This window comes from Macroventuria anomochaeta (assembly GCF_010093625.1).
Source record: "Macroventuria anomochaeta strain CBS 525.71 unplaced genomic scaffold BU25scaffold_18, whole genome shotgun sequence".
Lineage (NCBI taxonomy): Eukaryota > Fungi > Ascomycota > Dothideomycetes > Pleosporales > Didymellaceae > Macroventuria > Macroventuria anomochaeta.
Genome location: NW_022985379.1, coordinates 237,768 through 262,866, shown reverse-complemented (window position 1 = coordinate 262,866; position 25,099 = coordinate 237,768). Strand labels below are relative to the sequence as shown.

The window sequence follows — 25,099 nt, the reverse complement described above, 5'->3', positions numbered from 1 at the left end:
AGCAAGCGCGCGTCTCGCGTTTCAGATCATCAGCTCGCAGTTAACGATGGTTGTCGCATTAAATCGCTCCTTACGGGCGAGGTATCCGGTAACGGCAGTTGCGTTCCATTTGAGACAATGGATGCCGTCGTCCTTCAGCCCGAGGAGACCTTCAAGGTCGCTTCTGGTCCCGTCAACGTCCTCAAGGTGGAAGGTAGCTCCTGCTCGAAGCTTGGAGCCCCAGTCTTGATGCTCCAGCTGCTCAGGATGCTCCTGCTCAACATTGTTCCATCTCTTTTGCAACTCTACCCCGTCTTGGTCTCGCGATTGCTCAGCAAGCTTCTTTGAAATGCCATTGCGCTTTCGTCAGTCAGAAGATCGCATTGCGCGATGAGAGCCAGAAGTGGGCGAGGCCTGCGCGGCACCATGCCAGCAATCGAGAGATCGAATCCCCGCTGCAGTCGCCCCAACATCGAGCCAACAGCGAGCCAGTGCACGAATGACGATTAGCGTGAACCGACGGAAACAACGCGTCCGCCTTGATACTCGGGCAGTTGAGTGAACAATGAACCGGCTGTAAAGACGTAAGAAGGCGAAGGCAGAGGTCCAACGAAGCCGCATCGAATGTGCAGAAACGCGCAATGCGCGCGTTTGACTTCTGAGTTCTAGGGACTGCAGGACAACGTCACAAGTAAGTTTAGACGTCACGAACATTGAAATGACGTCTTGAAGGTACGAGAAAGATGTCGCTAGGATGATCTAGCTACATGCTCAAAAGATTGAATTGGCGAGCGACTTCATGGGAAGTTGGACAAAATTCTCAGTTTGGGTTGGAAGGCGCAATCGACAGAACCCAGCAAGAGCTGAGCGCGCGACCACGAATGTGAATGAGCTCAGGGCAGCAACGCAATCCTGCCACATTGATGGATTGCCACGAAGATGACCGACCGTAAATCGGTATACATAATAGGCTTGAACATGCGCTGTATGGTGGGGTAAGTTTACACGCGCACCGTCGGCTGGGTGTCTCGACAGCAGCAGGTGAAGGCGAAGAAGAGATAGGGATCATCGTCTTTCTCACCCATGATTCTAAACTCGAGACTACGCACTCACCAAGCTTTTGTGACAATTTCACTTTAGGCACGAATCTCGAAGACGATTACTTTTCCTCGACCGCCGTTCGACGCCGACAACGTTCGCCGAAGCTCGTATGCCAGACGGTACACGCAAATGCACGCACGAAGGTACGTCAACACGTTGGTATTCTGTACGTACCGCTGAGTACCGCCAGTATTTGCCACAATGGAAGCTAGGTCCACGACTGCAGAAGTTTTATCCAAGCGCGGCGACGTGATCCTCATGTGAGCAAAACACCTCAGACTGAGCGCAAGCTTCTTGTCTCATCGGTGCTGCTCAGCCACGTCTCTCCAGTCTTTGCAGCCATGTTCGATGGCTACTTCGCTGAGGCGAAGCTCTGACTGCGACCTCACCCCGAGTTGTCCCGTTTCCAGAGGATGATGCGGATTCCATGGCTGTTATCTGCAAGATCGTTCATGCTCAGTCGGCAGATGTCAGCATCACCACGACTCCCACCCAGTTAGCGAGCATTGCTATGATTTCTTACAAGCACGACTGTGTGGAAGCAATTTGAGTATGGAGCATCATCTAGGTTGCGGATATTCTGCAGAAGCCGAGTGCTGCAGACTTCGCGAAAACTCGTGTCGCCGCGTACCTCCTTGACATGGTGTCAGAGTTTCGCAACATTTCTAAGAGTTTGATCCGAGACCGTTCCGATCTCTTGAGCATCTCCGCCATGTCGGACGGCCAGGACTTCCTTCCAATTCCGCTTCTCGGGCGCATCGTGAAAGAACAGCACTAGACTCAGAAGCGCGCGTTAGGGGCTCCCGGTCCAATCGTGCCAAGTAATGGGTGCGAGAACTTTCAGCAGGACATGGTCTTCTTCTTCAATGAGATTCGTAGGAGTGGAGTATGGCCGCTAAAGACGCTCTCTGTCGCCGAACTCAAGACTCATCTCGAAAAGATACCGAACAACAAATTTCCGAAGAAACTATGCTCGCGAGCGTTACTCAGATCTGTGATGCAGTAAAGGGAGTTTGCTTCGATTGTGTCAAGTAAATAGAGCTTGGTGAGGATCGTCCGGGCTGCCGCATCCAATGTGACGGTACTTTGAAGTACACGTGAAGAGAAGCAGGGCATACGTTTAGTTCAAGCACTTAATATCTCCGTGCATGCGCAAGAAGATGCAGTTGTTGACGATAGTCTCATGGGGGAACTAGGAATTCGAGTTACGAGGCTGGTCTGAACAGGGTTCTGAACAAATCGTACCTCTTCTCGGCCTCTTCTTCTCCTGATGTGGAAGAGCAGGTGGCTCCGGCGAGTGAGCAGCAGGTCTCTCTAATGTTACAATTGGAGCAATACATCACAGCGTTCGACACCATCTATAAGCGCAAGACTTGGCATGTAAAGTAATCTCCACAATTTTGTGCAATGAAAGGCAAGTGCAGACGGAGCACTACCGTGTCTATGCACCGAACGCCCGGAGTCACCCAATGCCCAGAGCACAACATCTACACAATATTTCAACGCATAATAACTCAATAACCATGCCAGGATTAAAAATGCGCTTGATCAGATTGATGCACTAAAGCTGGGAGCGAAACTTGTATAAGCTAACCACAACTCATTCCTCAACTCACTCCTCACTGATCCTTTGTGGTATCCCCACACTTGATCTCTTCCACACCCTTATCTCCAACAAGCCTGAACCTTCCTTCCCCCTATTCATCCATCTCAGAGAGCAGTTGGTATCCCTAGCTGGCCCCCTCTCACACAAGGCTGGTGGATATAGCCGTGCATATTGTCTTTTGGACTCCACCCCTTACATTTGATTGTAACAGTGCCCTCCACAAGGTGCGCGCTTGCATGGCTGTTGTAGAACAGGAGAGGCAAGCGGAAGAGTTAAAGAAGGCAGAGATGAAGGAGTTAGCAGCTGCTAATAGGCTCTATAAGATTAAGATTGCAGAAGAAAAGCGTGTGGCACGGGTGAGGGAGAAGGAAGAGCAAGACCAGCTGAAAGCTGTGAAGTCCTAAGAAGCAGCTAAATGCAAGGCTGAAAGAGAGCATCAGAAACAAGCTTGCAACACTCAAAAAACTATACAATTGCCTAAAATAGGCAAGCACATGGCCTCACAGTCTACACCACCCAGAAAAAAGCAACATTGTGGTGGTGCAGCTGCCCATAGTCAATCTGTTGTTTGTGTGCGTTCCCCAACACCTGAGGCAAAACAGAGCGGCCGCGGCCGCAAACTTGTACCAAAAAGCAGTAGGAGGCAGCAAATTAATTGCATAGATCCATAGTCTATTACTACAAACTATCTCACAATAATAACTATTGTATGGGGCTCTATAGCCTCATTTTTGTGGTGGGTGTGAAGGGGTCGGAGCGGGCATTTGGTGACTCTGGGCGTTCGGTGCACAGACACGGTAGTGATTAGCTTCGCTAAAGCTTGCATCTCCCCCGTGTCCGACTCCGAATCTGACGCTTCTCGCTGACAAGCAACTGACCAAGAACTGCTGCCTTCCTCAATTGACTTATCTGAAGCACATCATATGCATTAGACATCTTCTTTGATCCATCGCTCACTCTTCTCATCTCCATTCGGCATCTCGTTCGCTCAACCATATTGTTGTGGCACGTGGCGCACCTAAACCGGCAGATCTGTACTACGTCCATCTGCCGATTCGCTGATTACAGCAAGCATTCCATCCTGTCAGCATCGCCCGTCGCCTCAAGAGATGCACGTCGCAGATATCAGGCCGGCTACTTGATTGAGACTCCACTCTTTGTTTGTTTCGAAGCTGCGTACGGTGTAGAGTGAGCACGGAAAGACGAATGCAATTGGCTTGCCAAAGTTTATTTCATCTAACCTGCAGAAGGCGCGGCCAGGACAAGGGTGAAGAGGAAGGCTCATCCTGAGCGGACAATCTGATAGCGGCGGCCTGCGTTCTCCCTTGTGTACCCTCGCGACTTCAGGACTACGACGCTTTACGAGGTCGCCATAAAGAGTCGCGCATCCCCCAATCTGTCAAAAATCTTCGGTGCTCTACCATAGCCTGCAAAACAACTATCAAGATGCACGCGCTCATCAGCATCCTCACCTATTTTATCCTTGCACTCAGTGCAAACGCCGGCGTCACCCAGAAAGACTTCACCGGCATCGGCAACATCTACGTCTTGAACTCTAATGACTGGCGCACCGCATCACCTACCGCAGACAAGATCGGATGCCTGAACGAGAACGGGAAGCTCATCACAGCAAACAACAAAGCAGCATGCGGCACCTTCTTGAGGAGCGATGTGTTTCCATACACCCTGTCGACCAAAAAGGGAAACTGCACGTTCAACGATGAGTCGCAAGAGCGCAACACGGATAGCAAGTATGGTGCGTTAGATAATGCATGGAACTGCAACGCGACATACGTGTCGACCATCTACGACCAATTGTATACGATCGTAAGTCCAAACCTACACCATTCACGTCCTTCTGCTCACAGGTTCACAGGACGGCTTCCCGTACGTGTTCCTTTGCTTCGGTGACGTAGCGTGTTACTATGATGGCAAGAAGGCACCTGCACGCGATGAGAGGCTATCGCTGTGGCAGTATCACTGGGGCTCGGATCAGATGGGCATCACTCCTGGGCACATCCAGCTGCTGTTGGTGTGGAACAAGATTGGAGAACTCCCGAAGAGGAAGGATGTAGATGAGACTCCAGGACCGCGGTTGAGACTTACGGATGGATTGCAGATACCATTACTGGGACAGCAGAAGAAGCTAGGATGAAAGCTGCGAGGTACGGAGACCATGTGATCAATCGATCTTCTTAGCCTTTAATGATCACCCAAGCCTGGAGGCATACGCCCACTGGCTTAAAGTCTTGTACGCAGTGGCTATAAGAATGTTGTTTGCTTACACGACAACGCCCTATGTTGGGAACGATCTATACTGCAACCTTCCTACGAACATAACACTGCAATAGAACGCATCCCTTTACGTTGCAATCTCAACCTGAATATCTTTACGGCCTTCCAAAAAGATGCATGTCAATGCGAGCCCATGACCATCGTGGGCGCGTAGGTGGGTTAACGTGGTTCGCTGCAACGGCATTATTGTGCAAGATAATTTGAGAGATAACTGTTGTGACATAGAGAGTACCATTCGTAGTGGCATTCTGCAGTTGATGATGTTTGATTGCAGTCGCTTCTCATCCTCCTTTCATCTCCTAGACCTGGCCAAGTGTCAAATACACCTTCCAAGGTCCCGGGAATCTATGTACCCTCCTATCGTGACTATGGGGAGGGGATCCGAACTCGAACCAACTCGCGTGGTACCCATGTCACACTCTAATTTTTTCGTTGACATCTCAGGCTAGCTCGAGAGTTGAGGAAGAACAACGACAAACGAGTAAGTGCCACAATCAGTTATGATATAATGACTACAACCTGAAATGCGCTACATCCAGCGAACTCTAGATGCTCCCCTACCGTCATCCACTTGGATACCAGCCCATCTACAATCTTGTCACGAGCTTGCTCATTCAGAATCTTGCCGTGCGCTTCCTCACCCAAAGTTGCGTCGCGCGATTCGATTTCCATGTCGGGATCCATTCTATAATCATACATCCTTCTGTCAGGTGGTCTCATCGTGACATAACTCTTCCTCAGAACGTATCTATGGAATAGCCGTTTGAGCAGTTCCAGCTTTCCAAATGACCTGCTGACCTTGGACGTTTGTTGTAGGCTTGCGATTTGTGTAGGTGGTGACTCTGCAGATACAGTGTCGGGAACGGTGATCTAGATTAGAATGTCAATTGTGGGATCTCCAAAAACGCAGGCCACCGTTTCTTTGTGCCAGACAGCTACGTAGAGCAACACCGAACCGGAGTCCTTGACATGTTCATTGACCATACTCTGCTGATGCACATTAAGCTCTGTCATGGCCTCGTGCAGACGATACGACTCGCCAGAAGAGTGGGCTAATATCTCGCGAATGGCTTTCCGTGTCATCTTCAGTGAGTAGATCTCGAGAGGCAGAAGGTGGCCCACGCTTCCTGACACGTCGATCGTCCATGCCTGTAACCGTCCTGAGGTTTGGGTAACGGGCGTCGATGACACGCCTGTGCCATGACCATTTAATGAGCGTGACCCACTATTTCCAGCGCTTCGAGGGACCGCTGGATTATTCTCAGTGGCAAAAAGCAGATCCAGGCAACATATGACATGAGAATTCAAGTCTTCAGCGAGAGTTGAATCACATGAATCTTCATCAACGTATAAGTCGAAGCCGCAATCATCATGGGAGGGCGTTTGTTTTATCATTCACACAGGGCATGCAGAAGAGGAAATAAAAACCTAGGAGGAGGGTTGCTGCGATCTGTCACATCGCTAGAGGCCGGCAATTCTTCAATTGAGAAGGAGAAAGAAGAAGCAGTCAAGATATGTATCATATTGAAGTTGAGGAAGGAAGTTGCCGAGAAACGCCGCCATCAAAGATGCTGAGCTGTGAGAAAGGCCGAGGTCGAAATGACATGAGGGCCCGTGCGGGCTTTCCCCGCAAACACAGCTCTCGATGGAAGCTCACTGCGACAAGACGTCGCGAGTCATCATCATGTTCCAACCGATTGAAAATATATCTTTTCAGGATCGTGGTTCTGTCTTGCAGATACCTACGAACTACCCAGACCGCTGAACCTCGTCGACGGGCACCTCGACGTCTCACATATACCTACATCTTCGTACGCCTACACCTACCAACCTGCAAAACTAAGGACGACATCATGTCGCAACCCATGAACTTCTCCATTCCCTCCGACCTCAAAGCCTACCTCGCCGCCCTTGATACCTTCATCGAAACCACCATCCTCCCGCTCCAATACAAAGACGACAACAACCGCTTCTTCGACCACCGGCGGGAGCACTCACGCACAGACTGGGACGCCGGCGGCCTGCCGCGCAAAGAATGGGAAGACCTGCTCGCCGAATCGCGGCGGCTCGCCGACGAAGCTGGCTTCTACAGGCTTTCTTTACCCAAGAAGTACGGCGGGCAGAACAGCGAGGACGGACGGGGGAGTAATCTGTGGATGGCGGTCATCAGGGAGCATTTGGCGGCGAAAGGACTGGGGTTGTTCAATGATCTGCAGAATGAGCATAGCATGGTGGGCAACTTCCCAGACGTGATCATGTTGATGAACTTCGGGTCCGAGAAGCAGAAGGAGGAGTTGATTCCTGCGCGGCTGAGAGGCGAGTTCAGGATGACGTTTGGGTTGACGGAGCCCGGGCACGGGAGTGACGCGACGCATATGGCGACCAAGGGCGTGCCGGAGAGGAGGAATGGCGTTGATGGGTGGCTGCTGAATGGGCATAAGAAGTGGCAGACGGGAATGCATCATGCGACGCATTGCTCGATTTTTGCGAGGACGAGTGGAAAGGATGGCGAGGTGAGGGGAATAAGTTGCTTTATCGTGCCGAGGGATACGCCGGGTTTGAAGGCGGAGTCGTATGAATGGTAAGATACCAGAGCTATTGGAGTGAGGAGTTTCTGCTAATGTTGTGCAGGACGCTCAACATGCCAACCGACCATGCCACTGTTTCGATCAAAGATGTTTGGGTTCCTGAAAGCGCAGCACTAGGACCGATTCACAACGGTCTCGGCGTAGCACAAGCCTTCGTACACGAAAATCGCATCCGTCAAGCCGCGTCCTCCCTCGGTGCAGCCGTATATTGTGTCCAGCAATCTGTCGAATACGCTAACGAACGTGCTCCCTTCGGCACACCGCTCTCGCACAACCAGGGCATCCAGTTCCCACTCGTCGAGCTGGCGACACAATGCGAGATGTTGCGACAACTCATCCGCAAGACCGCGCTCGAAATGGATTCGATGCCGCACAACGAGATCGAGAAGAAGATCGGCGATAAGGTGTCCATGTGCAACTACTGGTCAAACAGACTATGTACACAGGCGGCCGATCGGGCGATCCAGGTCCACGGCGGCAATGGGTATTCGAGACACTACCCTTTCGAGCACATTTGGCGGCACCACCGACGGTACAGGATTACCGAGGGGAGTGAGGAGATCCAGATGCGCAAGATCGCGGCGTATCTGTTTGGTTTTGGTGGGCGGAAGAGTTTGGTAGATGCGACGAAGCAGGAGTCGAAGCTGTAACCTGTCCTCTAAATTGAAATAATAAATGAAGATGCTGTTGCTGTACTGCGGTGTATCCATTATGAAACGGCTTTGAATCGACGGGTGTGTCCGCGAGCATTTTCGGTCTCTCTTGGCTCACAGAACGTGAGTTTTCAGCATATAGCACATGCAGCCTCTCCATCGTCTCGCCATTTCCCCCTCAACCAAGCATTCACCCCAATCATTGCCTCTCTTTCCATGATGACCGGCAACATGACCACAACGACCATAAACCAAACAGCAAATCCCGCGATCCAAAGTAAGGTAGTACCCAACTTGATGCTTTCCGGAGGCCGTGGCAGAGGCTTGTACTCGACTGAATCAGGTAGAGGAACAGCGGGCAGTGGCTTCAACTGTCTAGGTGGATCTGGGAGTTGGAGACCACGCCGTTGGAAGAGCGAGGGTTTTGTGTCGAGTTTTGTTGGAACAGGAGGGCCGTCCAGATTAGTTTGTAGTTTTCTGTTGCGAAGAGTGTGGCTGCCTGAGAAGTTGTTGGACATGGTGAGGTGTGGGAGGTGATGGAAGAGAGGTGGAAGGTGCGTGGGTGGTGGAAGGCTAGATCGAAATGGGTTTAGGCGCTTTGTGAGGCGCGCTTGCGCGAGGGTCTAGAGTAGGTGCAGCCCGGGTTGGCAAGGTACTCACATCATCTAAAGTTTTCTGCTTGTCAGAATTTCAATTGTATGACGCAAATCGAAGTGCGAATGAAGGGTGGTATTGTAAGTCTGGGTGGCAAATGCCTCGTGAAGTCTGCTTGGCTTATTCGACCATCTATTATAAGTGTATATGTACTGATGTCTTTGCCCCCTGTAGGGACATCACTTCTGTGTGCTAATCTACAGAGGTTATTGCCAGTGTTGATTGAAGTTCGAATATTGCTGCGGACGCTGGAAAACCGGGTTTGTATACTCTTCTGGGTCGAACGCCAAGAGATATTCGTTAGATTCGAGCGCGCCATTGTCGTCAAAATCCAGACGCAGGCTTTGTTGATTTTGCAGTGAGGTGAGTTGCAGATTGTGCCACATTGTATCAGCAAATGTTTGTTCGCCCGGTATGTAGCTCTCCTGAGGATAGTCGGGTACAGGCTCGTAGCTCATGCCGAGGTTGTGAAGATGGATAGGTGTCTCTTCTACGATCATCTTTGCAAATCCGATCTGTTCCATATGTCTGGCGATAGTTATACAATCATTGGCATCTTTCTTGAAGTCGGGCGTTTGGTAGTAGCCAAAGGCGCACATGAAGATGGTAATGCAGCGGAGCACGGTCGTACTGTCGAAAGTCGTCAAAGCGGACAAAGTTCCGTCCTCCTTCATCCTCTGGAATAGTTCCACACTTCTCCGTGCAGCATCGATAGACACCATGGCCATCTTTTCGTATCCGATCTTGCTACTCGGCGCTAGGTCCGCGCGCTTCAGAACAAGATTGAGTAAGAACGGTCTTGTGAGGAGTATCTTAGTACTCCAGTAGTGAAGGTGAAGCACTGTTATCGCGCGCCTGTGAAAATCCGGTGCTGCATTCCAAGAATCGAGCCTGAGATGAACAGGTAACTTTGAATGCCATTTCCGAAGCCGCAGGAGCAAGTCTGATACTGTGGAGAATGATATCAACTTCGACTCTCGCTCCGTATATATTTCTCGAATGACGTTGCGCTTCAGACCGCCAAGTTCCGTGAATGTTGTCAGCCACTTGGTCGGCGTGAAAAGTCCTAAGAACTCGGGTTTGACCTACAAGCAGTTAGCGTGTGTTGATGTTGTGGCAACAGTGAGCTGCCCCAGAGCTTACCGGCTCATGTCCAATTCTCTCAAGCGGCGATGAAGTTGTAATCTTGAGATATCGATCGTCAATCAAGGTCGGACTACCACCTCTCATCCCAATCTCCAGGTCGAGGGTGGTTAATGTCCACCATATGCGGCGATTTTCTTCTCGTTCTTCCTCTGAACCTGACATTGGTAGCTGGTCTCGATGCAGCCCGAGCGACCATGCTATTTGGACTGCAGTCCCGATATATAAGTATGCTGTGACCCGGGATAAGGCGTTTTCAAGAGCAATGGCCTGATAACGTTAGTCCAATGACTTCAATTCCTTGCTCGACATACCGCTATGGCCAATGCTCGTATGCTGTCGATGTCGGCATTGTCCTCCACCTTGGATTTGAGCTGTTTGACTAGGGCGATGTAGTCTTCCGAAGTCCTAGTGTTTTTGTGAGAATGAGGTCCGGGCGAAGGCGATTTATCGAATGGGTCGCGAGGCGATGCCCCGATGGCACACATAGCGTACAGCGAGCATATCCACGAGGTCGACGGTTGTTGACCCCTTCTGGGAGGCGGAGTAAGCATGCCAGCATGCTCCCGCTTGATTGTAACATGTGGAGGCGCTGACTCATTCCATGCGTATGTATTCTCAATCCGCTGCAAAAGCTTTGCTTCCGGATAGAGCCAATACATACAATGTACCTGTTCTCGATATCTTTGAACGTAATGAAAGCACTCGTCTTTCGGTGGGAGCCAAAAGATTTCTTCTCTGCTCTCTTCCATCGGTGGGTATTTACCAACCCTGGCTGGTGGAATGATATCAGACTTCTGGGGTGGCCTGCAAAAGTTCGCAACTGCTCCATTGAACGGAATATCACTCTGGGCGCCGACGTAGCGTAAGACATTCTTGGAGTCTTTCATCATGCTGCCCAATGGCTCGTGTAGGTTGTCACCATCGACGGACCACTTACCCGGGGTGCCTGCACTGGAGTCATCATCGTCATCTTCTGGCGACTGATGTGGTTCGATGTAGCTGTCTGCGTTTAGGGTCGGCAATACCAGCGAACCGTCCTTTATAGCTTTCGATATATTGCGCAACGACTCGAGGTTCAGCTGCTGGCCATGGAACACACGTGAGAGGATACTCATAGACAGTTGATACTCCTCTTCGGTCACATGGTAAAATGGCCGCTTCCTCCGCGGGGTAGCGGTAGTACAAACAGCTCCCGTGCGGGCACAATAACGACATGGGCCGGGAACTGCCAGACGTCAGCGTGTGTTGCCCCGAAGGACCACACCAATGAGTCGAGTCGTACATACCGGGATCGATACACTGCACAGCTAGTCAATGATGTCTTGGCTTCGAACAACGGAGGGGTTCCGCCATACCTTAGTTTTTCTACTCCGACACCGATCACAGCTACTGTGGACGCGGTGCGCGTTTGCTGCGCGTGTGGATGTGCTCGGAGGTCGAGGCCCAGTAATTTCGGCCATTGCGACCGACGAATGGCCGGAGGTCCTTGTAGCAGGTTCGGACGCTCAAAGTTAGCTCATCCGGCAAAATTGCAATTATCACTAGGTGGGCGTTGGCGGGGGGCCACGATTTGCATCGTGGGATCAAGAGAACAATAGGATACCTGATATCCTCGTGGGGGATTTGCTAGAATCTCTGATGGAGGAAGCTAAGCAGTCCCTGCATATCAGGATCGACTAAGGCGAATTAGACTAGAGACGAAATAGCGCTACCTCACAACATTGCAAACGTAGATGTTTCAGGTGTTCGTATAGGTACATGAGCATGGTAATAGTTCTTCCAATGCGTCTATCCAGCGTGGAGGCGACTAGGGTTCTTACAACACGTTTCATATCGCTTACATACACTCGCCTGTCCTCAAACGCCTAGAAATGCACTGACTCCCGCTCCACTAAACCATTACGCCAAACCCATGCCTTTTCCCGCGTTTAATCGGCTTACCACGAGATGACAAACATTGTCAGGAGCATCAGAGCGACAAGCGCGACGTTGCCTGACGGGACGCTAGGGAAATTAGCATCGCTTTGCACGTTCAGCTTGACGACAGCCCCAGGGAAACTGCACTGCAAAACATTCCCGTTTGGATCCCGCGTGCCGTACTGCAGAGCCCTCGCAGGGATGTTAGGGCATGAAAAACCAAGTTGTGCAGGACAACTTCTGACTATGTCGAAACACAGATCCTCGCACGGGAGCATCTCCTTGTAAGGACCTGGCTTGATCTTTTCATCGATCATAGGATTACGGCTTTTGCTGTATCCGAAACGGTCACGCATAGTCGCGTTGAACTCGGCGGTCATGTTGTCCGCAAAAGGGTAGGTTCCGTCCGAAAAGTTGGCATTGATGTTCCGGGGTATGAGCCATCCATCGTTGGCTGTCCAATCCTCACATCTTGGAATCAAGACAGAGCAAAGCCATGCTTTATAATCCTCTCGGCAGTTAGTGCAGTTTCGAGCAAGTGAATACTGAGCAGTCGAGGGTGCGTCGCAAGCAATTTGATCGAGCGAGTTCGAGAAGTTCTTGAAGTACTTCTTCGCCTGCCCATCGTACAGCGCTTTCAACTTGTCGTCATCAAATTTGAATTCAGGAGATGATGGAACAGCATAAGCAACGGTGTCGCAAAAGTCAAGGTCCGTTAAGACTTGGCATGAATCGTCTGGTATGAAGTCAGCACTGAGTCGCAATGGACATCTGTTTGAATGCCTTGACTTACCTGCTTTTGTGGTCCAATTGAACTGCTGAAAGACCTTGCCGCCAGCACGCACTCTGCCGACACCGGGCAAGTCTACTGTGTCCTGATTGCCTTCAACTACTAGATACCCATTGTATGTCTGGGCATTGCTCAAATTGTGGACGTTGAACTGGCTTTTGGGAAAGCCGGCACCGAATTTGGTCGTGATCTGCGTCTTGACGGTGATATTGTTAGTCGAGTTGAACTGTTGCTTGAGTGCGCAGTATGAGTTCTCCATGCCCGTAACCGGTGATCGGCCAGCTGGAAAGGCATACATGGCAAATGGATTTGAGTTGTTCCATTTTGCGATGTCCTCCTCTTTATTGGAGTCGGTAAGGTTGTAGGTAATGAACAGTGTAGACTCGCTGTCAGTGTCAACCATGAAGAGGAAGGGATTTGTCCGGTTGTAGCTGTGATAAGAGCCGTGGGTACTCGCAGCGACTTCAAAGTGCCAGCTCCCAAACCAATTTTCGTTCAACTTCGGCGCAGAGATTCCAATATAGACGTCTGACGTAGCGTTGACTTCGAACGATATATAGCCATTATCGAAGGGTATGCCAGTCTTATTCGTGGCAAGGTTCTCTGTGAAGTTTGGACCTGGCTTCTGGTTCTGAGCTGATGTCGAGACGTAAAGGGTAAGCTGAGGTGCCCCTGTGGAAGATGCGTTGTTTCCCGGCAGAGGCTGTTTACAGGTGTTCGCTGACACCCACACCTTCTTTGATGCTGCTTGCCGCACCTCCAGTGTCTCGCCTGCGAGCCCAGATCCCACAGCCTCACTTATGGAGTCAATTTCCTCTTGTTGCTCGTTCTCGAAAGCGTCGTCTGGGCGCCTTGCGTTCAGCGCATTCAGTAAGCCACTTGGGTCGTTTCGAGCTTGCAATTGGCTCTTCTCCAGCACAAAGTGGACGGTGGTCTCGGGCGAGATGTCGAATCCCGCCTTCTCGTCATTCTTCAGCTTGCCCACCTCCTCAGCTTGGCGTCCAAGCAGACTGCGCGCGAAGTATGCGAAGTCTGGCGCATAGCCACCGCTCTGCTCCTCTTCAACAGCGCCATCATCAATGCGTACGGGGTCGGCGACGACGAGTAAGGGCAGTTCGGTTGGAGAGAGGTGCTCTCGTTCAGGTGCAGTAGGGATTTCGACAGCCTTTGCGAAGGACGTTTGGGTCGACGAGTACGTGATGAGGAGGAGACAGGCAGCTGCGATGTAGGCGAACAGCTTCGACTGCACGTGTATGGGTATTCGGGGTTGCATTGCCCTCTCCGCTGGCCTATCGACGGATTGGAGGATGCATGGAGAGTGAATGCGGCGCAGACGAGGCGCAGAGGTATCGATAAGAGCTCGGCAGACGCGATTATGTCATAGGGCACGCCGCGAGTGTTCGAGGGCGTATTGAGTGTCGAGTTATCTCTAAAGGTGTATATAAAAGGTACAATGTCATCTGTCAATATCGTTTGTCAATGTCAGGGTCGCAGTTCCCAAAGATAGGATCGGCACTAGTGGACCCCGCCAAGCCACGTTGCGTTGCTGCCGTGCTCAACGTTCGCCGGACCGTTCCTTGTGTCACACACATCACACTGCATGCATTCCAAAATCAACTCAATTGAACAATCTGCATATATTCAAGCTTATGTTCAAATCCTATGAAGCGCCACCATTCTGTATATCGGTATAAAGCAGCTATCGCATTCACCCTCACTGCTCGCGCACGCCATTCGTTTTTACAACTGTTCAAGCAAGAACAGGATTGGCGTTCTTGAGAAGCATCTCGAAGTACGCATTGAACCACGTACCAGCCTCAGGTGCTGGCTTGAAAGCAGAAGCACGGCCACAGGCAGCATCGTAACGAACAGCAGAAGTGTCCGAGGTACCATCAGACCGCGTTTTGTTAGCAAATTGTTGATAAAGAGTGAGCAGGAGCATGTTGACTTACCTCACCGCCAGGCTTGACCCAAACGAAAGCATCGACGAGCGAGTTGCCAGTATTGGTGGTAGGACGAGGACCGAACCCAGCACCCTGGACATTGCACCAGTCACCCCATGCCTGCTGGCCAGTAGGCTGCTTGCCAGATCGTCCAACATCGACAATGAAGCGTGCGGGGAAGCCTTGAGCCTGCAACAGTGGGGCAAATGCCTTGATGAAACGCTCCTCATCGCAGTTGGCGTTGGGGCTTGTAATCGCAGGGCATGATCCAATTCTGAAGGCGTTGTAGTTGGAGACATTCGTAACAATACCACGGACAGCACGAGGAGATCCCGCAGCTTTGTACACCTCAGCGAACAGCTTGGCCGCAGGGCCAATGTTGGCATCCCAGCCTAGCCATCCAGCGTGACCACCATCCAGGTACATGTCCACGTTCGCAAGGTTGAGCTTGCGTAGAGCATAAGCAGTCAGATCCCTGTAGTAGGGTGCAGCACGAGAGCACTTCTGGACACCCATGTTGGTGACCATGTTGGCAAGCGAGTCAGGCTCTGTTCAACATCAACCACAAAGACTAAGATTGACTGTTGTTATGAATGGATACTTACCAATAGCAAGATTGATCTTCACGTCAGGGTATTTCTTGAGAATCGCTTCAATCTTGTCAATGTACTCAACCTTGTACTTGTCCGCTCCATCCTGGTCGATAAGCAGTTCGCCATTTGATGCAAGAGCAGCACAGTCGCGGTCAGGCAGGTTGTAAACGACAAAGGTAGCCATCAGCTTGGCGCCAGCAGCATTTTTTTGCTTGATTTCGGCCAGGTAGGTGTCCAGTGTAGGCACCTTCGCACGAGTGTCGAGCCATACGAATGATCCGACCTTGGCGACAGCTGAAGCACCCGGGCGCAGGGACGCCGGGAGTGAAGGGATGGCCAAGCTGTGCACCTCCGAAGAGTAGTATGGATTGGCGTAGAAGCTGTAGCCAGCGAATGGGTTGACAGCAGCCTGGCGAGCCTCAGGCTGAGGTGCGACAGTTGTTTCAGCGCGAACGGGGGTTGCTGCGTTTGGTACTGGCGTAGGCTGGGGAAGAGCCTGTGCTAGGCCAGCTGCGAAGCCAGCGATGTGGAGGATGGTAGACAGCATCGTTAGGAGGAAGTGGAGAAGCTCAATGAGTGGATGGCGGCGTGACGAAAGAGCACTTTGGTGAGTTGTAGGTCATATTTGTACTTCAACACGACAACTGGCAGATCATTGTCCAAGAGCCTCTCATCTATATCCATATTGAACCATTTAGTCTTCATACCGCGAACCCGCTCTTTGATGAGGCTCAGATCTCCCCGGATGGCAAAGTCGGTCATTTGACAAGTACAACAGCTCACCTACTGGAATTATTGTTGACCTTCAGCGGAGTCTAGGACATACGTTCCGCCGCCGAGAAGGAAGAAGAACCTCTTGGTACCAGCCAAGGTAGTAAAGAGGAGGCTCGGTGGGTAGTATTAGGATAGCGAGGCTTGGGGCCCTTGGACTCGGTCTTGGTCCGCCGCAGGTTTGAGGCCAGATCTGGGGCAACGGTAAGCAACCAAGGACCACAGTGCGCTGATGCTGCATAGGTGAATTATCGCCAGCGAGCCTCGTGTCATGACTGGGAAAACCGTAACATATTGCTGGTGTTAACGATACATCAGCTATCCTAGTTTGAGGCTCTAGTTGTGAAGCTTGGGTTGCGGTCGCCTCGGGTAATATATCTATATTGCTTGCGGCAAATAGATTGGATGCCATACCGACTGCCAGTGACGTCAAGGAACATCGTAGGCATTTCAATGAGCAGCCCAATTGGTTTGCACCTTTTGCGAGCGCCTTGAGGGCTTGTAAATGCATGGTATTCGCGAACACGTCGTCGATCGTCACGTGCTCCTTTCGCGAGGACACTCGGGCAGCTGCGCGCCTTCCCATTCTCAAACGCTGTTTTGGTAGGCAAGCCACAATGCTTCCCTCTCCATAGCTTCTTCTTCTCTTCTCTTCTCTTCTCTTTCTTCCTTCCCCATCCCACGTGTAATATCAACGCAACCGTCTACAACTTTCACTCTTCGCCCATCGTACCTGGACAATGATGAGCAATTACATTCTATGGTCTATAGTCCTTGTTGCATCGATCTTCTCCCTTAGTATCTCTGTCTGGCCCAGCACCTCCTAGATGAGTTCGGCAGGTCTGCGAAGCGCGTTAAGTTCGCCAGGCCAAAAAGTGGAGTGTCTGTAAGGTCGCCTCAACTGCCGCCCTCCAGCCGATGGGCAGGAGGTCGATCGTGAATGAGTTCGAGGCGAACGCGAGTATGATGCAAGCACTCCGCGCTGATGAATGTAGCATCAGCCATGTGCCATGGTGCCTGTGGTAGGAGCCTTCACAACGACACTGCTGGGGCCAATAACTTCTTCTAGGCCTCCACTTGGTGAAGTGCATCATCGCCGGTCTCAGCAAGGTACCGGAGAGCTTTTTCACGCGGAATTTCTCTTTCTACAACTTCGATAGTTTCAGCTTTGGCCTTCGTTCCTAGCCGCCAGAGCGAGATTTCTGAGAGGTAAAAGTACCACGCACGCACGTTCTGACCTTCACAACCACTGGTAAGATTCAGGAAACATCGCGGAGGCTCGCCGTTTCCTAAGGAAGGCCAAGCTCCCACCTCAATTTGTGGTCTGACTTCCAACACGACCAATAAATATTTTTTTTCTTCCGCGCTGTGGCCATCCTGCTTGAAGCCCTGGTAGATCGCAAGGGCTTGCAGGAACATGCACCACGCGTCGACAGGGCGAAGGATCGACATCGGAAATATACCTGCGAACAGTACGCATTGAGCTTCGACAAGAATTCCCGAGCATGAAGAGAGTGCCGAAGCGCTTTTGGGCTGCCGAGTGTAGTGCCACAGCAATCCAATTCACAAGCGCGGCTTGCGGGATCGATCGCTCCGAGAAAGGGCGGATAAGAGCACCGTTTGCGCAGATCAAGAGGACCAGACACGATTTAATGTCCCACCCTGAACAATTTCCGCAGATACGCCGCACCAGTGCGCGAGCAGTGTTTTCTTCGGGAACTGGATTCTTCGGTGCACCCCGTCAAAGATGCCCTCGAGCCACGGAGCGCATGTCACAACACTCAAGTTCCCTCCAACGGAAACTGACGACGAGCGACCTGCTGTGATGTCCCGAGCGTTGTTCGAGAACGGTGAACTTATCTCTTCGCCTGACCGTACTCCCTGAATACTGGCCATTTCAAGACGCTCTCCAAGTTGTCCGGTAAACAGCTGCCCAACTGCAGTCGTGGCTCACATACAGGATGTGACTGCGCTGACAAGGGGCTTGCATTGTTGGTCTGCTCTCGAGTAGGCATTGTATGCGCAGCATCCAGTTTCCACTCAAACTGCTCCAGACGTTCGAGGATAGCAAGACTGGCGGGATCGAATGAAGACGAGTCTTGCGGATCTGACGCACATTGCGCACCAGTCTTTTCGAAAAACGAACACTTCGGCTTCTTTTGGTGGCATTTCGTCCTTCGTGCGCGACAGATTTGACATGCAGCGACGGCCCGCTTCCTAGGGTAAGTGGAGCCGCCGCAGCTCGTGGGAGCTGTATGTTTTCGCGGGGGTTCCATGGGCTCGTGTCGTACGTATGAATTGTAGAGGAGGGAAATGTCGGACTTCAAGTACCATATTCTGCTCTGAATGATTAAATGAAGGCGGGACTAATCAGCGCTCGCGGAATGTCGGGCAGCAGACTACGGTTGAAGTTCGTATATAATTTAGCCTCAAGAGTTCGAAAGGCCCGCACCTGTCGACGATAAGTATGAAGACCCAAATATTCGATTGATGTTAGTAAGGCAGAGCAGATGTTGTTGCAGTTCCAGATCAGTATTGCGCATTGGATTTGAGCATACAAACGCCTAACTTGCGATGTCTTCCAGACCACACCACTCTGCGATGAACAGGGCGATCGTGGTTGTGACTCGCTGGATACTGCTGATGCTCACCCTCTCGTCAAACCCATGTAGACTCTCCCCGATCGGTCCGTAGCATAACGCAGGTATCTTCTGTTCTAGAGCAAAGATTCTGGTGTCGAGATAAGCAGGCATGGTCATGCTTGTCAACTCTGCGCCAGTCACCTGCTGATGCACCGTCTTCAGCAATTCTTCTGCTTCGCTACCAGGTTCCAACACATAGCCTTCCGCGAAGAAGCCGTTCCACGACACCTTCGCTGGTGAGTCGCGCAGGAAAGAGTCTGTTTTCGATACCTCGGCAACCTTACGCTCAATCTTATCTGCCACTTCTTGTGCAGTGACGCCGGGAAAGAGCGCTACGCGACAATCGATCGTGCACCAAGCTGGCACTGAGCTGGCCCAGTCTCCACCCTGAATCATAGCGACATTGAGATTGATGGGTGAAGCCATGTGTTCGAAGTACAGTCTCCCTTTCTTCTGATCGTTCATCTCTTTTTCCAACTCTTTCAAGCCGCCCACAATCTTCCATATCGACTCGATGGCATTGGATCCTTCTTTGGCCTTCAAAACGTGGACTGGTCGACCCGCAACCGCGACCTTGAACCAAACGACACCCACATTGGCACGAACAAGCTCTTCGTTTGTAGGCTCAGGGATCAGGACTGCATCTGCAGTATATCCAGCAAGATGTGTGGCCATTGTACCGTTACCAGTCGACTCCTCTTCGGGTACAGATTCGATGATGACCTTTGACGCCGGTTGCTTGCCAATACTGCGCAAAGCATCTAGTGCATAGAGGTTCGCGACCGCGCCAGCACGCATGTCGCCACTTCCTCGACCGTACAGCCAGTCGCCTTCGATGATTCCGGAGTACGGGTCATGCGTCCATAGTTCTTTTGGTCCGTTAGGTACAATATCGATGTGACCGTTCAAGATCAGACTCTTCCCGCCTGGTATTGATGACTTTGGTTTGTGTACGCCAATGACAACTGGGGCTTTGGAATGCGTGTCGCTGAATCTACCTGCACCTGAATGTTGCGACAGAACCTGTTGATCCATCTCGAGTCTGGTGGTGTCGTACCCACGGGAGGTGTATTGGTGGTAAAGCTCATCTAAGGCTTCATGTTCCTCGCCTCTTTGCCCACCATACTGCACCATCTTTTGGACAAACGCAATCTCATCTTTGAAGTTTTTCGCTACGGCATCCTCGATGGACTTGGTGATCTCGGGTGATAGTGGCATTTTGAACGCTCAGACAGGGTGAATCGTATCTACAGAGAAGAAGTTGAGACCATTCGGGATAATAGAAAGCTGCAGCAGTTGTCAAGGAGATAGTAGAGCTGGTATATACGCCTTATGCGCCCGCGGCTGCTGCTCTTCGGCAATGCTAAAGACCAACACTTACCCCTCTTTGGCAGGTACACGCGTGGCTGCGGGGCTTGTCTTCTGGCATCGATAAGGCGGATAGGAAGGCGAGATAGAAAGTTGACAATTCTACACAATTCGCGAGTTGCAAGACCATCGTTCTTGCAATGACACGATATCGACAAGGAGTCGCTGGAAATGGTCAGAAGCAACGCGCCAGGCGACTGCGTGCGTGCTAGCGTGGCTTAGTCAGAAACGCATATCGACTTCAACATTATTACGTATGTATAATTCGAGTTCTTCTTCCCTCGAACATCAAACCAGGAGGCGCTCTGTCGAACATAAAGCGCACGACCTTAGCAAGACCAGAAAGATGGGTGGCGGCTTGTAGGGTCCCTTGCTCATCATACCCCAAACAATCACTTTTTTTCGACTTCTGTTTTTTTTTTCTTGAATTTAGCCAGGGCGCGTACAAGCAACTTCTGCCATTACATATGCCACTTTTCGCGGTGCTTTCATAGATTTGTCGACCCGGTGGCCGTTTCCAGTCTCGATTCGGGTTGCCTGACAATCAAGGGTAACCGTGCCCTCCACTCCTGTCATTATTAATGACGTCTGCGGTAAACATTCAAGATTTCTATCATGGATAGCTAAAGGTCCTGCAAAGCGGCGAACGGCACCTGACGTTGGGGCTGAATGACATCGCAGCTCTTACTTGCCCCGGATGGAACCACCTTGCGTATTCTGAGTCTATTATGCATTTATCCCCTTTCCAGAATTTGCCCATCTCAGGATAATTTTCAGTCGACTTACTAAGTCTTTTGCGACAACATTCACAGAGGGGCTGCGCCACCGAGCAGGCCGTGGCGCGTTGTATGGCAAGGGTAAATAATAACAATATTACTAGTTCCGTGTTACCGCCTCGATTCCCACGACAATTCGCTCTCATAGGCAGCATTGACAATCCACTATGATGCGTTCTACGGAACTTTGTCTCAATCAAGTGTGATGCCCACCAACGGTTATACTGGCTATTCAAACGCGAGGTAAGAATCACATACGTTTGTCTGTATATAAGCTCCCCAAGGCTTCTTTGTTATCTCTCATACTCACCGCAGTCTTTCGCTTCTTCGCTCCCCCAAGTTTATCACAATCGTCTCTACTCTCGGCCATCACGATGCGCTTCTCTCACTTCTCAACCTTTGCCCTTAGCGGCTTGTCCATTGCCAGTCCCGTTCTCTCAAAACGTGTGGATGCTGTCAGTCTTCTGACTGACCTCTACGCCACCGTTCAAATCTACACTGGGGCTATCAGTAAGCCTCCCCTCCATCTTCGAGCCCTAACACTAATATCTTCAGATGCCACTCTTGCCCCTCTCTCCGCTTCCTCTCCTCTCCTCGAGAAAACCGCCGCAACGGCCGAAGTCGGCGCCCAAATCAACTTCATCACAGCCGCGGTCACAGCGACCACCAACGAGATTAAATCGCTCTCGCCCGCCAACTCAACTTCGGAAAAGCGCTTCGTAGACACCACCCTCGACATCGATTCTCAGCCCAAGGAAAAGCGTCAACTTGTCGCTGTAGGTGCACTACTTGCACTCATCATCGTCGAGATCTTTGCTACTATTACTACTGCGGTCGCCATCCTGGGGCTTGCCGGACTATTGATATTCCTGAACCCTTTGACGGGTGCCATATCGGCGCTCATCCTTGCGGTCGAGCTGGTGCTAAACGTGGTTCTCATTGGTGTCATCGCGCTACTGGACTCCCTGCTTACGGCGCTGGCTCTAGGTGTTTCTGGATTGTAAACTGCAACCGCTGATGTGGGACTGGACGTCGCGGGAAACGACTTGGTCGCAAAGGACATGTCGAGTACTTTCGGGAATCTATTCGCGATATTCCGGAGAACATTGGGTTGTTTCAGGAGCGAAAGGCGGTTGCACGACATCGTGCACTCAGCATTGCCCTAGACAACAGATATATCGAGCTGCACAATTTGACCAAAGTACTTCTCAGCCTTCTCCAATCAAGACCAGAATTATCAGTGTTCTATGTCGTGATAGAGGACACTACGCGAGATTCATTAGCTCGATTGATCCGTTGTCCTTCTTCAGCGCAGTTTTCTTAGATACGGTAATTAACCCATGATGTTTATCTCTTGGGTCTTCCTTCCGATTATAGCACAGCTGACACGATGAGAGGCTTAGATCCCTCGCAATGCATCTGCACAAAATGGAAATACCCCCTCCCAAGAGAACAAAGACACCATGACTGATGATCGCGAGGGAACGAGCTTCTTTCAACCCGAAGACGATGCGCGCTCTACGACTAGAATCCTGAAAGGCTAGCCAGCTTCCTATCCGCCGGAACGAGTATGCTTACACATTCTCCAGGCTCTTCTCGTCAGTCTACAAAGCCATTTGAAGACCGAGAGCGCCACGTCTATCGGGCTCTTCGTTGGATCCATTTACACGACACTCCTATCTGGTTTGTCCCTTGTCATTGCCATTGTACAACCACGATGTGGCCTCATAATCTCGAACCCAGGAGCGTTTTCTCCGTCTTCAGCCACCTTACTGACGGCGTTTCTGGCCAAGACTATTGAAGTGACCTTCGTAATGACGTTCCTGGTATTCCTGGGTCAAATCTTGTCCAGATGCGCAGGCCGCCGAAAAGGCATCAGCCGGGCTTGTGCTGCCATGCGATCTTGGATACTGTATGCTATTTCCAACCTACGCAGCTGACCTGACTAAGTCATTTAAGGCAACGAGGCACTTATCACACAATGGTATGGATCTCAGCCCCATCGGGTTACTTTCTCTCACTGCCGCAGTAATCTCACCTTGTACACCACAGCCACTCGGTACGCCATTACATAAGCAGTTGTGGAGTTCTTAGCTTGTTGTACCTAATTCAACCGCAGCTGCGGCTGCCACCAGCGGAACACAAGGTACTTGTAGGAGAAGTGTCTGCCCTTTTCGCGAATGTAGTCCATCTCGAGTAAACCTGCAATTCTACAGTCATTTTCGGCTAGGATTTCATAGAGGGAGAACTCTGTGTGGAGCGAAAGCTTGCTTCAGCTTGCGGTAACAACTTTAATGACTACGTGGAGACTTGGGAGCACCCCCAACGAAACAGCATATCCATATCGGTACACCCGTCCATCACCACGACACTAGAAAACAAGATCAAAGTCTTTACGGCAACACTCAGTGTGACTAACGAGGCCTGAGATGATCGAATCGGTTAGTAATGATCGCTGACGGACCTCAGTGTGTCGTGTGGCGTTAACTAAAGGCTAGTGAACAAGGTCACTATAGCAATACTGCACAGAGGCATTGTTTACCAGCGGTCCGTTGCAGTGTCTACCAGCAGCCCGTTGCAGTGTTTGCCAACGGCCCGCTGCACTGATTGTCCAGCTCATTCGGTTAGTCTGGTTTGCTTCCCCAAGCCTTCACTGCTATCCCCTTCTACTATATAGTCTTGATCGATTCCAGCCAATAGCTCAAAAGATCAATCAACCATCTCAATCCTTCCACAGGTATAGCAGCAGCTGCTCGGTATCTCAGGTTCAACCTGAAGTACCCTGACCTCCATCTTTTTGAATTCCAGGCTTATCCAATATTATAGGATCTCAAGAACGACACTCTAACAGCAAAAGTGCTATCTCCAGTGATTGAAGCAATGTGCGTAAGTGCGGGTGAAACATAATTCGCCCCATTATTATATGAAACCTGGCTACACGCTCTGACAAACGATGGCGGCGTAGAGCTGGAATACGTTTATAATGCGTATGGCCGTGGATATAGCATCGATTCAAATATTCATACGGCACTCGATAATTTCTTTGGATGGTAGGATGATGGAGACAACTCTATGCTTCGAACCCAGAGAGTGGTAGACCAAGTGAGCCGCACACCGCGCTACAAGTCCTGAGCCGCAGCCCTCTCCTCCACCACCCTCCTCCTCGCCTCCTCTCACAACCCCTTCACACTATTCGACCACCCAAGCTGCAGCAAGCCCAACACCAACGGCCTCGCGACCACCCACCACCCGCCAGCGCGATTAACCTCCACTCTTTCCCATACCCACTCGTGGTCGACCACCATACAACTCAAGACCGAACATTAGATTGCATAGACCGATAGGGTAGACGTGATTTGATATCCGGTATCAGTGTCAACTAAACTGCTGTTCCGCATTGTATAGTCTGATACTTATCGGTGAACCTGTGCATGGCCGAGTGACACGGAATTCCAAGCCTACCTAGGTACGCTACTTTGCACCCCAATGGCCCCCGGCAAGCAAGATGATGGAAGAATTTCGCAAGTCTTTGACTCGGTTGTAAGATGTGGCCGGTTCATCACGAGCTTGTCGTACGACCAATCATTGGTAGACGTGGCTTGACTTAAGGTTCTGCGCTTGATACAGCTAGTTTTGCAAATTAACGTAGCTGTGTACCCATCCGGCATTGGGTAGCACTCCACGTGAGACTGGACATATACAATCATTGTCCGCCCAAAGAAGGCTCCTACACGCTCGTAGTATTGCCTACAGGACTCCAATATCAAGCCAGATATTGATGTGGTTGAGTCAAACACGGCCCCTTTTGAGTCATAGTGCATGAGGTCGGTATCGATATCGTAATACATGCCATATCTGACGGACTCATTTGTGTCTGCTTAGATAAAGGCACAAAACTGAGTGGTGCCGACTCTCCAAAGAAGATCGGGGAGCAGTTCCTCAACACAGATGGGAAGCAGTTACAAGCCACCATCGAGAGGCTGCACACTCTCAATGACTTCAAGTCGTGGCTATGCCGCACAAACTTCAGCCTTGTGCCAGAACGACTGTCCATTACGCGTTTCCAAACTCGACGGTCACTCTATTTCCAGCTTCGGCTCGCTAAAAGTCATCGGTAGCAACTGTGAAGCCTGAAGCTAGCTGAATACGATAAACACGGTCCCTCCAAACGTGCTACTTCTTCATCATAATCCAAAGATTAGGCGGAAGCCGCAATGCTCAGCCTCATCTCACATGCTCCAAAGTCTGTCATGAGAGCCCCAATCGCACGCTGGGAG

The 25,099-nt window shown here is 51.0% G+C and overlaps 9 protein-coding genes across 9 annotated transcripts; 4 read left to right on the top strand and 5 right to left on the bottom strand.

Moving 5' to 3' along the window:
- Nucleotides 1-4,132: 4,132 nt before the first annotated feature.
- On the top strand, nucleotides 4,133-4,841 carry BU25DRAFT_421982 (uncharacterized protein; the record flags this gene model as incomplete). The annotated part of the gene is made up of 2 exons (XM_033708126.1): nucleotides 4,133-4,513; nucleotides 4,563-4,841. 2 exons carry the CDS (start codon nucleotides 4,133-4,135, stop codon nucleotides 4,839-4,841), a joined length of 660 nt encoding a protein of 219 aa, XP_033561273.1.
- Nucleotides 4,842-6,846: 2,005 nt separating this feature from the next.
- Nucleotides 6,847-8,219, top strand: BU25DRAFT_342220 (acyl-CoA dehydrogenase NM domain-like protein; the record flags this gene model as incomplete). The annotated part of the gene is made up of 2 exons (XM_033702899.1): nucleotides 6,847-7,562; nucleotides 7,613-8,219. 2 exons carry the CDS (start codon nucleotides 6,847-6,849, stop codon nucleotides 8,217-8,219), a joined length of 1,323 nt encoding a protein of 440 aa, XP_033561272.1.
- BU25DRAFT_68591 (uncharacterized protein) lies at nucleotides 8,168-8,791 on the bottom strand. Its single transcript, XM_033712013.1, has one exon. It carries the CDS (start codon nucleotides 8,738-8,740, stop codon nucleotides 8,354-8,356), a length of 387 nt encoding a protein of 128 aa, XP_033561271.1. The 5' UTR covers nucleotides 8,741-8,791; the 3' UTR covers nucleotides 8,168-8,353.
- A 279-nt stretch (nucleotides 8,792-9,070) lies between these two features.
- On the bottom strand, nucleotides 9,071-11,375 carry BU25DRAFT_440291 (uncharacterized protein; the record flags this gene model as incomplete). Its single annotated transcript, XM_033709165.1, has 5 exons — nucleotides 9,071-9,961; nucleotides 10,020-10,289; nucleotides 10,334-10,553; nucleotides 10,617-11,247; nucleotides 11,357-11,375. 5 exons carry the CDS (start codon nucleotides 11,373-11,375, stop codon nucleotides 9,083-9,085), a joined length of 2,019 nt encoding a protein of 672 aa, XP_033561270.1. The 3' UTR covers nucleotides 9,071-9,082.
- A 391-nt stretch (nucleotides 11,376-11,766) lies between these two features.
- BU25DRAFT_393684 (uncharacterized protein) lies at nucleotides 11,767-14,195 on the bottom strand. The gene is made up of 2 exons (XM_033704708.1): nucleotides 12,733-14,195; nucleotides 11,767-12,675 (listed from the first exon to the last, which is right to left on the bottom strand). Exons 1-2 carry the CDS (start codon nucleotides 14,000-14,002, stop codon nucleotides 11,960-11,962), a joined length of 1,986 nt encoding a protein of 661 aa, XP_033561269.1. The 5' UTR covers nucleotides 14,003-14,195; the 3' UTR covers nucleotides 11,767-11,959.
- A 194-nt stretch (nucleotides 14,196-14,389) lies between these two features.
- On the bottom strand, nucleotides 14,390-15,937 carry BU25DRAFT_448850 (glycoside hydrolase family 6 protein; the record flags this gene model as incomplete). The annotated part of the gene is made up of 3 exons (XM_033709610.1): nucleotides 15,278-15,937; nucleotides 14,682-15,220; nucleotides 14,390-14,407 (listed from the first exon to the last, which is right to left on the bottom strand). The coding sequence occupies exons 1-3, from the start codon at nucleotides 15,810-15,812 to the stop codon at nucleotides 14,390-14,392; spliced, it is 1,092 nt and encodes a 363-aa protein (XP_033561268.1). The 5' UTR covers nucleotides 15,813-15,937.
- A 2,663-nt stretch (nucleotides 15,938-18,600) lies between these two features.
- Nucleotides 18,601-20,171, bottom strand: BU25DRAFT_411169 (acetylornithine deacetylase; the record flags this gene model as incomplete). Its single annotated transcript, XM_033706487.1, has 1 exon — nucleotides 18,601-20,171. Exon 1 carries the CDS (start codon nucleotides 19,894-19,896, stop codon nucleotides 18,601-18,603), a length of 1,296 nt encoding a protein of 431 aa, XP_033561267.1. The 5' UTR covers nucleotides 19,897-20,171.
- A 1,025-nt stretch (nucleotides 20,172-21,196) lies between these two features.
- Nucleotides 21,197-21,922, top strand: BU25DRAFT_491586 (uncharacterized protein; the record flags this gene model as incomplete). Its single annotated transcript, XM_033711577.1, has 2 exons — nucleotides 21,197-21,332; nucleotides 21,378-21,922. The coding sequence occupies 2 exons, from the start codon at nucleotides 21,197-21,199 to the stop codon at nucleotides 21,824-21,826; spliced, it is 585 nt and encodes a 194-aa protein (XP_033561266.1). The 3' UTR covers nucleotides 21,827-21,922.
- Nucleotides 21,923-22,474: 552 nt separating this feature from the next.
- Nucleotides 22,475-22,762, top strand: BU25DRAFT_342087 (uncharacterized protein; the record flags this gene model as incomplete). Its single annotated transcript, XM_033702893.1, has 1 exon — nucleotides 22,475-22,762. A coding segment is annotated over one exon (288 nt), but the record flags the coding sequence as incomplete, so codon positions are not given.
- Between the last annotated feature and the right edge of the window lie 2,337 nt (nucleotides 22,763-25,099).